Below are 13022 nucleotides of genomic sequence, written 5' to 3' on the forward strand. Positions count from 1 at the left end.
CTGCTGAGGAGAGCAGCGGGCAAGACTGGAGAAATTTGCTGCACCATTTGGGTCACCTCTCTGGCTGGGGACTGAACTTGTGCTGAAGTGGCTGCTGCTAGCTGCATAGTACTGAACTTCAACCCATTTGTGCCACCAGGGACGGACCATGATATGTGATTTTCTTCTAGTGTCATTTAGTTGTGGTACCAGGGTAATGCTGGCCCTAAAGAATGGCTTAAGAAGTATTCCCTCTTTAATTTTTTGCAAAGTTTGAAAAAGGTTGGTATTAGTTCTTCTTTAACTATCTGATAGCTTTCACCAGTGAAACCATCAGACCCTGCTTTTTTATTTTTCAGATTACCATCTCACACACAAAAGGATTGGAAACAAGTGTTGAAATGAAAACCAATTAAGAAAAGATATATCCGACCATATGCTCACAGCAGCATTATTCACAACAGCCAAGATATAAAACCAAACGAAATGTCTATTGATGGATGACTGCATGAAGAAGTTGTGGTATATATACTTAGTGGACTACTACTCAGATATTAAAAAAAGATGAAACTGTGCCTTCTGTGTCAATATGGATTATGCTAGTGAAATAAGTGAAAGATAATTACTGGGTGGTTTTACCAAATTGGCAAAAAACAACATTATAAAAAATATGGTGGTTACCAGAGGTAAGAGAGAGCAAAAGGGAAGCAAAGTGATAGTGTAATTGTACTTTTTGCAGTGGGTGAATAAAACAAAGCACATACTGAAGTGTGAAGCTGTACTCCAAAAGTGATTGTTCTGTCAATGAATGATAAAGCAATAAAATTTGATTTTAAAAGTTATGTTTACATTATACTATAGTCTATTAAGTGTACAACAACACATTATTAAAAAAATGTACACAACTAAAAGTGATACAGAGACATGAAGTGAACGCATACTGTTGGGAAAATATTGCTAACGTACTTTTCAATGCAGTGTTGCTTTAAATATGTAAAAAATCTAGTATGAGGTATGTAATAAAATTAAACACAATAAAATAATATACATGAAGCCAAAGTTTTCTTTCAATAAAAGGTTAGATGACTTCTAATGATAAATATAGGTTAACATTATAATAGCTTTACCAACGTAACTTAAAAAAAAAGTTTATTTTTACATCATTTTGTGGCTTTTTCCATCTCAGTTATAATCCCTGTGGGCTTCCCATCACCCATGTGCCATCACCACAGTCCAGTGCACTTCTCCCTTCTCCCCCATTTTGATCCCATTCATTCCCCACTCCACCCCCGTAAAATGTCTCTGGTATATAGCTGCTCATTATTACAAATATTACTCCCCAACCCCCAAGTCCTTTATGCTCCTGCTATGAGTGAAACCATCCGGTATTTTTCTTTTTCTTTCTGGCTTATTTCACTAAGCATGATCCATTCCAGCTTCATCCATATTACTGCAAAAGGCATGCGCTTGTCTTTTTTGATTGCCGAGTAATATTCCATTGTGTACATGTGTATCTTTCAAATCCGGTTATGTACTTTTGGGCATTTGGGTTATTCCCATGTCTTTCCAATTGTAAATACAGCAGCAATAAAAATGGGGGTCAGATATCTTTTTGAATCAGTGTTTTTGTGTCTTTTGGCTAGATACTAGGAGTGGGATTGCTGAGTCATATGGAAGCTCCATTTTGCAGTTTGAGAAACCTCCAAACAGTTTTCCATAGTGGTTGTACTAGTTTGCATTCCTACCAGCAGTGTGGGAGAGTTCACCAAGGTAACTTAAGTAACTCCTCCCCTCACCCCAAGGTAACTTTTAATAATGCTTTCAATTTTGAAAAAGGAAAAACACTTATATTCAACAGGGAAGAAACAATCCTGTTTATTAACCTCAAGGTATATTAAGAAAGGATTAAAAAACAGACATTTTCGGGGACACAAAACTGTACCAAAATTATTTTACAAAGTAACTTCACAGACCAATAGTTCTGGACTTACACAAAGATATATAGAGACATACATTAGCTTGAATCAACACACAATTCAAATGTTTTTACAGCAATTTTCTGTCAGACCCTTATTGTATTAATTGGGAGTGTATGACTTTTTAACCCTTTAAAAATAGCAATAAAAAATTACAAAATAATGTAAATGTAGAATTAAGGCTGACGCTATATAATCTAGTATTAATAAAGTCAAACGATACTTATAAAAAGTGATGTTGCTGCATGTATGTACAGAGTAAGTTATTAGAAATTTAAAATGCTACTGCTGTCACAAATTCACTTATCAGTTTTGTTTTCCCAAGTATCTTAACATCTGAATTCTCAGATACCTGTGCTTTTTCTATCTTTATTTTGAATTCTCCATCAATAGTTTCTTCACATATTTACATTTAAATACCTAACACCTAGAACTTTCCTTTGACACAGCAAAGGTTTTGTTAAATAAATTCACACAAAAGTAATAAAAGGTCTGTTTTCAAGAAATAGTTCTAGCATAGCCATGATAACCATACTGAAAAATAGTACATGTACTTTTCTTCAGAATTAATAAATGCTATGTGCCAGATTTATAATCAATGCTATATTTGCCTATTTTCCTCTGACACACTTGCAAAATAATGACAACCAAAGGGCACAAAGACTGGAATAATCCCAGCAAATCCACATTGTCCAGTGAGATTTTTGTAAAATTGAATATAGATGCTTTAGTCTCATCTAGATATACATGGCAATGCGTGCTCAGGTACTGTATCCTTCCCAGATATATTCAGTCTGGTAAATCACCTTCTTGATCTGAATCAGAGCTGCAGGAGGCAGGGCATCCTTTATGAGACCAATGGCCCCTTCTTGTCACCCTTCACACATCTGCTTTGGTTATAATCCTGGTAAAAGTGGGGGACAAAATTGAGTTTTTTATACCAAGGTTTTCTTTTCCTGAACCCTGTCTTCAGATTTGGATGGTTAAATTTCCAATGAAACTATGTTTGGTTTATTATGATAATTTTTAGTATGAACATATTAAATCCTTATATATAATCCCTTCTTTCATGTACATATGAAAAGTTTCAAAATAAAAGTAGTATTTAACATACACAGAGAAAGGGGTAAGTAATTTATACTATACTTCTTCAGAAAGGTTACATCTCAGGCACCTACCTTCCTGGTGGCACAATGGGTTAAAACATAGCATACAAAGCTAGAGGCAGCTGCTTCAGCACAAGGTGACCTCTCCTGACCCACCCGCTGCTCCCCTCAGCAGTGTACTTTGTCAATATGCCTGTTCTGCTCCCCACTCTGTCTCTGGTGAATCCTCTCACCCCCTGCACGATCTGTACTCCAGTTCTATATGCATAAATAAATAAATCTAAAAAAAAAATACAGTTGTATGATCCTGTATAAAATGTTAACACACACAAAACTAAAGGTGCATCTCAGACACAAATTTTGTAATTTTTTTGTAATCGTTTCTCTTAAAAGAAATTGTTATTTAAAAGATTAACAGGACTTATAATGTACCCAAAAAGGGACAAAATAAACAAAAGGAAAAACACTGAAAAGTTCATAATTCCATGCAGATAGAGTATGATGGGATATATCTATAGGATATTTTTCATATATATTTACTTTATCAACTTAAGATAGCTCTCTAGCCTGCCATCTCTAAATAGAGCATACACATTTTTCATAAAAAATCAAATCTGTAATCTTTTATGAACAGAAAATTAGTCAGAAAACTGAAGTTTTTATTAGAGAAAATGAGTATTGCATATTGCCAAGAACATCTTATGGATTGTAAGAGTCACATTCATATCTCTAACATTCAACTTAAAATGTCATGAGTTAAATTGTTTAATGGTTAACGAAATGGCTTATAACTAATGGCATCTTGTAGTTGATAAAATATGGTATGTAACCTCTTAAAAGCTACCAAGAAATATATGTAATACATATGTAGAAATCAAACAAGTAACAGATGTACACCCAAGTGGAAATATAAGTATACATATATTTATTGTGTTGCTATTTTCTACTACTAACATTTATTCATGACTATGGATGAAATAAATTAGTACTTAAATATTGTAAAGATATTTTAATTTGAACTGCTCAAACATTTCTGAACTAGTAGAGATGGGGATGAAGAAATTACTAGTTAAACTGAGTCTAATTTTAACTTGGTGTTATATTAAAATTAAGAAAATATCCATTTTAAGCGGAAGTTTAAAATTCCTCAAAGATGAGCAAGATGCAGAAGAAAGGATGTTATAAGCTAGAATATACTAAAATTTCAAACTAGGACTTAGTCTGAATTGTTTCTCTACATTTCCCTTTTGTTTAAATCTTTTTTACAGCAAGATTTCCTTGAAACTTCTTACTTCAGCAATATCTTCCGAATATCCTGAGTTTCATGAATATAGCATAACAATTTTTAAGGAGTTCAGTTGAAGCATCTTCTACAGTTGGTTTTGCTATTGATCTTGAATTTTCTCTCACATTTTTTTTTTTTTAAAGATTTATTTATTTGTGCATACAGAACTGGGGTACAGGCCAGAGGCTCAGGGGCAGTGAGAGGCTTCACCAGAGACAGAGTGGGGAACAGAACAGGCAGATCGACTAAGTACACTGCTGAGGGGAGCAGCGGGCGGGTCAGGAGAGGTCTGCCGCACCATGTGGTCACCTCTGGGGCAGGCGGGAATCGAACTCATGCTGAAGTGGCTTTAGATTCTCAGTGCTGTGCTTTAACCCGCTGCGCCACCAGGGAGGGCCACTCTCTCACGTTTTTGACGCCCTTCATATGTGTGATTATTCTAAAATAATTACATTCAGGAACAAGGATTGTGTTTCTTCTGTTATAAAAACTATTTTCTCATTAAGTTCTCTGAGTGGGAATTTTAAGTGGGATACAGCAGAGTTAACATGTGTAGGCAGGTTTTGTTTTATCTTTGTGGCTGGAGAGTTAACTGTGAGGCCTGTTAAGTTCTCTAGGTGTCAGAATTAGATAAGTCCCCAGGGTGCCACCAAGAATACTTGAAGCCAACATAAAAACATTTAATAAACTAATTATCATTGTTATCTAACTTGCTGGTGGCAGCCTTAAAGCCTAGAAATAAGGGAAGAAAGCTTTCAATGTGTTGAGCTGAAAATTTGGTATATTCTAGGCTGTGGTTTCCTCTCCTTTTCTATTTTGTTCCCATCCCCACTGTTTTGGACTGGACTTCTCTGATTCTAGTGTCTCTCTGGGGTTCTACCAGGCAGACTGTCTCCACTGTGTCTAAACTAATTCCTAGTTTCTCCTTTAGTATATTTTAGCCTTGTTTGTATCACCTAGAGAAAATTTTAATAAAATGTGTGCAGGCAGAATGAAAATATTGTCAGACATGCACAGGTTTCAAGTTTCTTCCTATATTCTAAAAAAGCTGTAGAGAGCAAGATAAGATATCCAAAAGAAGGTGGCTTCAACCCAAGGGAGTAGTCAAGGAAGACCTAGGGGGCCTATACAGTTAACTAGTTGCAGAAGCAGTAAAAGTATGTGGTAGCAGTGAAAGAAAAAGTAAATCAGGAAGTCCAGAATTAACAACATCCAAGAAGTGGCCTAAGAATTGGGTTAAACGGAATGATTTTAAAAACTGATAACAATATAAAGACTTATTGAACCCTGCTCTTTGGGTAACCTAAGGAAGGGTCATGACTTTAGTCCAAGCAAGACAGACCATGATATCAAAGGTAGGATGAGTCATACTGTCTGAAAACTAACATAAGACACACATAAGTATATATACACAGAAATAAATATATGTAGGGAAGTGGAGGCAATATTACAACAACTAAAACTAAACAGTAAAACAAAAGGTAGTCTCTGGGGAACAGAACGGGTAAGCATGCATAGGATATAAGATTGTACCATGATAAGCTCTTTCTATACCTGTGCTCTTCAGTCCATCACTACTAGCCAGTCCAGCACTACAATGTAGCTAGTCCTAATAGAGATTTGTTATCTTTTGAATTTTGAAGACTTTATATGAAAAAGCAATTTAAAATATCTCATTAAATTCTTATACTGTCTACTGTGATATTAATACTTTGTTTACTGGGTTCAGTAAAATCTATTACTAAAATTAGCCTGTTTTAGCACGGCTGTTAGAAAATTTTAAATTACAATGTGCCTCAGAATACACACTATAATACTAAATGATTTAGAGGGGTGTTGAAAAGTCATGATATACCCTTTCCATGTTATTCAAGCAGAAATGAGTCATGACTTTTCTGACAACCCAATGCATAGATATAACTAATGCTACTAAGAATATAATGATAAACTCAAAAATAAACATTAGCTTATACAGCCTCTGAATTGCTACAAAAACTTAAATAACAAGATCCAAATCAATGACACCTGTGGCCATACTTCAATAACTGCAAAGTATAGTGCTAATTCAGTGCCTGAGGCTTCACTGTAGACTCAAGAATATGTACTTTAGAACTGTTCAACAGAATTTCCTCACTAGTCTCCTATAAAACTGGAAAATTGCTCCTGATTTTTCATGAAACACTTCCTTAAAAATTATAGCAAGTCTACATACAAACAAAGATAATACAATTAACTCCTACTTTAAGCTTCAGTAATTAATTCTACATAGTCTTGCTTTGATATCCTCACATTTTTTCTCTTTTTTAGTATTTCAGAGTGCATCCCAGGTAACATATTAATATCTCTGTTCATACTTCTAAGTCTGTATTTATTTGAAATATCTATTGGCTTGTCAGAAAAGTCATGACACATTTTTTCTGTTTTCAAGCAGAAATGTGTCATGACATATCTGACAAACCACTATAAATGCTATGATGCTATAAACACATTATTAACATTGTTATATATACTTTGTCCAATTTTTTCCTTCTCATTTTAAAGATTCAAATCCATATTCACATAAAGTTTATATATTACATATGATTATTTTTATCTTTCCATCCCTTTTACCTATGACAAACAGTTCATTCTTTTCTCTCTCCCTTAATACCATTGATATTTTTTTTGCAGATTTATTTATTTATGTATACAGAACTGGGATACAAGCCAGAGGTACAGGGGCGGTGAGAGGATTCACCAGAGGCAGAACCGAGGAAGTATACTGCTGAGGGGAGCAGCGGGTGGGTCAGGAGAGGTCTGCTGCACCATGTGGATCACCTCCGTGGTGGGGATCAAACTCATGCTGAAGTGGCGTTAGCTTTTTAGTGCTGTGCTTTAACCCGCTGCGCCACCAGGGAGGGTCCCTGCCTTTGATTTTTTTTTAAAGATGTATTTATTTATGCTTACAGAACTGGGGTACAGAGATGTGGTGGGTGAGAGGATTCACCAGAGACAAAGTGGGAGCAGAACAGGCCAACTGATGAAGTACACTGCTGAGGGGAGCAGCGGGCAGGTCAGCAGAGGTCTGCCACGCCATGTGGGTCACCGCTGGGGCGGGGATTGAGCTCATGCTGAAGTGGCTTTAGCTTCTTGGTACTGTGCTTTAACCTGCTGCGCCACCAGGGAGGGCCCTCTCTGCCACTATTTTTTTTTTTTTAAAGATTTATTTATTTATTCATACAGAGGCTGGGTACAGGCCAGTTGCAGGGGTAGTGAGAGGCTTCACCAGAGACAGAGTCGGGGGCAGAACAGGCAGATCAATGAAGTACACTGCTGAGGGGAGCAGCAGGCGGGTCAGGAGAGGTCTGCCTCGCTATGTGGATCTCCTCCAGGGCAGGCGGGGATCGAACTCATGCAGAAGTTCTGCCACTAATTTTTAACAAAATCATTTGTCCCATACAACCTCTCATTCTCGACATTCTAGATTTGGCCAACAGCTTCCTAGTGGTATAATTTTATTTGTTCTACAATTCTCCTTATGTACATTTATAGCTAAATCAGGACCTCCTCAATTTTGTGAAAGATGAATTAACCCTTCTTCTTATATATTAGGATAGTTACTATCTATGTAGAATTCTAGGGAAAATAAGTAATTCATTTTCCATATCCTATTTGAAAAGGTTGACTAGAAATTTAGTTAGATTCCATTTACTGAATCACACAAAATACTAAATGCCTTGCATTTAGTATTGCCAAGACCAGTCAGAAGGTTCAATTTTATCTGTTAACTCCACTGTTTTTCTAGCCATATGATTAGAAAATAACCATTGGCTCTAACCAATGGGTATTCATTGATTATTACTGTCTATATCTATTATTTTATTTGTAAAATCATGATGTGGATCCTGTATTACTTTTACATAAAGAATTCTATGAGGAATAACTTTAATACAGAAAAACTTTCCTGATAACCAGTATAGTTTACCATTTTATATCACTTCATCCTTTTTTCCTTTCATAAAAATTAACAATGATTTTTACAAGTCTATACAGAGAAAAAAGTCTAAATTTTTTTTTTAGAAGATATTATTTATTTATGCATACTGAACTGGGGTACAGGCCAGAGGTGCAGGGTCAATGAGAGGTCTCACCAGGGATAGAGTCGGGAACAGAACAGGCAGAATGACAAAGTACACTGCTGAGGGGAACAGCCGGTCAGACAGTCTGCTCTGCCATGTGGGTCACCCCACTGGATGGGGATCAAACTTGTGCTCAAGTGGCTGCAACTAGCACTGCTGCGCTTTAACCAAATGTGCCACCAAGGAGGGCCCAATGTTTACTTTTTAAAATTTTCCCTTTTTTGCATGACTGTAGAGCTCTATGGGGGTTGGGGGGTGGGTGGGATTAGAACCAAGACATTTTTACTCACCTAGTACCGTAAAGTACAAAATGAAAATTCAAACAGACTATGATGTTGCATAGGGCATGGAATGCCAATTCCAAACATCATAGTCTCAAAGAAACTCCTCTAAAGTCATGAGAAATTTGTTCAGGCATAGCCTAAATTTAAATCTTTTGAAATAGCACACCATGATATCCAGATTTCTATGGAGTAGTCTTACTAATAATATCAAATCTAGAAAGGAAAGTTTTATTACCACTGAGTTAATCGGCAGAGAGCTTTGTGTTTTTTTTTTTCTTGTACACTATCTCAGTGTTATATGATTTTAGAAATCAAACATTGTACATAATTTTAAAATAAGTAACATATAAGTAATTTTGTATATTCTATTAAGTTGTTGGTCCTTTGAAGTAGAATGCATGGTACTTTAGAGTTAAGCCAAACAACAAACAAGAAAGCAATTACAATTTTATGCTGGCTTTTAATATAATAAACTATTAGTGTTTCTAAATGATTAGCAAAAATCATCAGAAAATTGGAGTGTCCTGGAGAACATAATGATAGTAGAAAAAGGCTGGGTTTTTGGGTAATCTTCATTAACTATCACGCACATCTTCTTTGGGAGAAAAAAAATATATATACACACTTACTATTTCTGGCACAAGGAAGTAAATGAGAAATAAACTCATGTTTTATTTTTAAACTCTGGTGAACCAAGAGTTTTAGATAAACAACCCAATAATAACTTTCAGGTCATAATAGACTCACCTATTTTGTCTTGTAGCTTCTCTTCTCATTCTCTTAGGAGGAATTGGACAATCTGTAATTTCAATCTTGGTTGGATGACGCAATGAGTCATTACACTTACGTGTGGGAGTCATACCTGTAAAGGAAGAAAATTAACTTTGAAAAATTGTGGAGTTATTAATCAAGAAAATCAAACATTTTAATTTATAGAAAAATTAAATAATACTAAGAATATCTTTACTACTGTTTACAGGATATTTAACCATTTACTGGATTACCTGGAGGTCAAGTGTCAATTTAAGCTCTAAATAATTTTAATTCCTTGTAGTTGGTTTCTCTTTAATTATAAGTTAAAGAGAAGTTAAGAAAAAAGAGAAAACATGGGCCGTCCCTGGTGGTGCAACAGGTTAGAGGGCAGCACTATGAGCTAGCTACCGCTGCCTCAAAATTATCTCGATCCATAGCCAGGGAGGTGACCCACAGAAGATCTCTCCTATCTCGCCTGCTGTGTACTGTCAATCTGCCTGTTCTGCTCCCCAATCTGTCTCTGGTGAATCCTCTCACCACCCCTGTACCTCTGGCTTGTACCCCAGTTCTGTATGCATAAATAAATCTTTTTAAAAAAAGAAAAAAGAGAATTCATACACTAAAAACAAAAAGAGAAAACAGACATTAATAAAGAGTGATCACAGACCTAGTTTTTGCTCTATTAGTTTCAGATTTTTCTCTTGCTCATCAAGTTCTTGTTTTTTCCTCTTCATATCAGGAGTGTGAAGGTACTCTAATTGACCCGTAAGGTCCTTGTTCACAGTGCCCAACCTGCACACTGCAGTACGATATTGCTGAAGAAGATCTACAAAGAAGCCAAAGACATTTGATTAAAACTATGAATCACGTCCAACCAACATTTCAGAAAAGAAAAATTAGCCACACTAGGCACAAGTGTGTGGGAACTACTTTTAAAGTCATATAATGTTCAATGTAAACAGATGAAATAAGAAGGCACAATTTAGATCCCAGCATAAAACAGGTGCTTATTAAACTTCCTTTAACTGCCTAACTTTAATAAAAGTGTATTTATTTTAGGAAAGAGTTTGCATTATAACAGTGCTCTGTGGATTGGATCACTGTCTCGGTCAATGTTCCCATCTAATTCCATATAGATAAATTTGAGGGGGTGGATAAATGTACTGCTAGAAAATTGCTGCTCCAATGACATAACCATTATTTTAATGGCTTTCAACAGTGTACTCTTCACAAGATAAAAAAAAAAAACTTTCTTACTTTATCTAAAAATGAATTATATTTTTCAAGTCCAAGACTATTTATTGCCATGCTGTACGATTTACTAGAGATTAAATATTTAATCAGTGACTAAGCTCTAGACAGAAAAATCTAGGCTATAGGTCAAGAATGTTTTATACTGTTTTAAATGGTTACATCTAATGGTTATAGAAATAAGTTCCTAATTTCTTTGATTTTGCTTCATCTCAAAAAATCCAAGATATTTAGTATCTGGCCTTTTTTCACTATAGTCACATAAAAAGATAATCAATATTTTTGTAAAGGGACATACAAATACCAAAACTTTTAATAAGTACACACAGTAGTGTAAAAATAAAACTGTGGAAGAAGTTATTTGTTAAGAGACCAGGTACATTAGATAAAAGGTGATTTTTTTTACTTTTAAAAAAGGGTCAAGAGTAGTATTTCAAAAAGAAAACTATGCAGCATTCTTGGAGTCTATACTTGGAATGACTTGAGTAAGCAAGCACACACATACAAATATATATTTATATATTTAACTAAGGTTTATATGATAAACCTTAGTGATAGCAAGGTTCTTCTATTGCTTAATTCTTTTTGACTTACTGGGAACTCTTCAAGAGATCTTAAAAAAAAAAAAAAAAAACCAAGGCTGTTTTCCACTGTTAAAAGAAATACAAAAAGACACAAGGAAATGGCAAGACATTCCCTGCTCATGCATCGGGAGAATTAATATCATCAAAATGGCCATCCTACCAAAAGCAATATACACACTTAATGCCATCCCAATAAAAGTCTCAATGACATTCTTCAAAGAAATAGAACAAATACTGATGAGAACCATAAGAACCCACAAAAGACCTCGAGTAGCCAAAATCTCATGACTAAAAAGAAAGAGAATGGAGGCATCACAATCCCGAACTTCAAGCTATACTACAAAGGCATAATAAACTTGCATGGCACTGGAACAAGAACAGACACACAGATCAGTGGATCGAATAGGAAACTCAGATATAAGCCCAAAGGTTTATAGGCAGCAATCTTTGACAAAGGAACAAAGGAGAAACAATGGAACAAAGTTAGTTTGTTCAGCAAATGGTGCTGGGAAAACTGGGAAGCTACATCCAAAAAAATGAAACTAGAACACTACCTCACACCATACACAAAAATCAACTTGAAGTGGATTTAAGACCTAGACATAAGAACGGAAACCATAAAATACCTGGAAGCAAAGATGGGCCAAATACTACACGACATACACTTCAGCGACATCTTGAAAGATAGAGCCCCCAGTGCAGTGATAGTGAAGGCAAGGATAAATAGATAGCTCTGGCCCTCCCTGGTGGCACAGGGGGTTAAAGAACAGCACTAAGAAGCTTAAGCCACTTCCTCATGAGTTCAATCCCCGCCTGCCCTAGAGGAGATCCACATGGCGCCTGCCCTAGAGGAGATCCACATGGCACGGCAGACCTCTTCTGACCCGCCCACTGCTCCCCTCAGCGGTGTACTTCGTAGATCTGCCTGTTCTGCTCCCCTCTCTGTCTCTGGTGAATCTTCTCACCCCCGCATCTCTGGCCTGTATCCCAGTTCTATACGAATAAATAAATCTTAAAAAAAAAATACATAGTTCTGTATCGAGTTAAAGAGCTCTGTACAGCAAAAGAGACATTACAAAAAAACAGAGAAACATCCCACTGACTGGGAAAAAAAATTTCTCACACAAAACTAGTGATAAAGGATTGATCACAAAAATATATGGAGAACAGATGAAACTCAGCAAAAATAAACCCCATCAAAAAATGGGGAGAAGAGCTAAAAAGACACTTCTCCAAAGAGGAAATGCAGATAGCCAACAAGCATATGAAAAAATGTTCAACATCACACGTAATAGGGGAGATGCAAATTAAAATAACAATGAAATACCACCTCACCCCAGTGAGAATGGCACATCTTCAAACAACTAGCAACAAAAAATGTTGGTGAGGATGTGGAGGAAAAGAAAGTCTCCTGCACTGTTGGACTGCAATCTAGTACAACCACTATGGAAAACTGTGTGGAGGTTCCTCAAACTGCTTAACATGGAGCTTCCCTACGACCCAGCAATCCCACTTCTGGGCCTACTCAAAAGACACAAAAACACTAATTCAAAAGACACCTGCATCCCCATGTTTATTGCTGCTTTATTCACAACTGGAAAGACATGAAAACAGCCCAAATGCCCAAAAATGGATGACTGGATTAAAAAGATGTGGTACAGGCCCTCCCTGGTGGCGCAGCGGGTT

General features: G+C 36.1%; 1 protein-coding gene across 1 annotated transcript in view; it reads right to left on the reverse strand.

The window, feature by feature from the left end:
* Nucleotides 1-1838: 1838 nt before the first annotated feature.
* Nucleotides 1839-13022, reverse strand: part of SMCHD1 (structural maintenance of chromosomes flexible hinge domain containing 1) — a 123967-nt gene continuing 112783 nt past the window's right edge. Inside the window, exons 46-48 of the mRNA XM_004683766.2 lie at nucleotides 10169-10327; nucleotides 9496-9610; nucleotides 1839-2859 (exon numbers count right to left, since the gene is read on the reverse strand). Coding sequence (XP_004683823.1) covers nucleotides 2835-2859; nucleotides 9496-9610; nucleotides 10169-10327 — 299 coding nt within the window. The 3' untranslated portion in view covers nucleotides 1839-2834. The remainder of the gene's footprint in view (nucleotides 2860-9495; nucleotides 9611-10168; nucleotides 10328-13022) is intronic.

This window comes from Condylura cristata, unplaced genomic scaffold (genome assembly GCF_000260355.1).
Source record: "Condylura cristata isolate star-nosed mole 26May11 unplaced genomic scaffold, ConCri1.0 scaffold00016, whole genome shotgun sequence".
In the NCBI taxonomy this organism is placed as follows: Eukaryota; Metazoa; Chordata; class Mammalia; order Eulipotyphla; family Talpidae; genus Condylura; species Condylura cristata.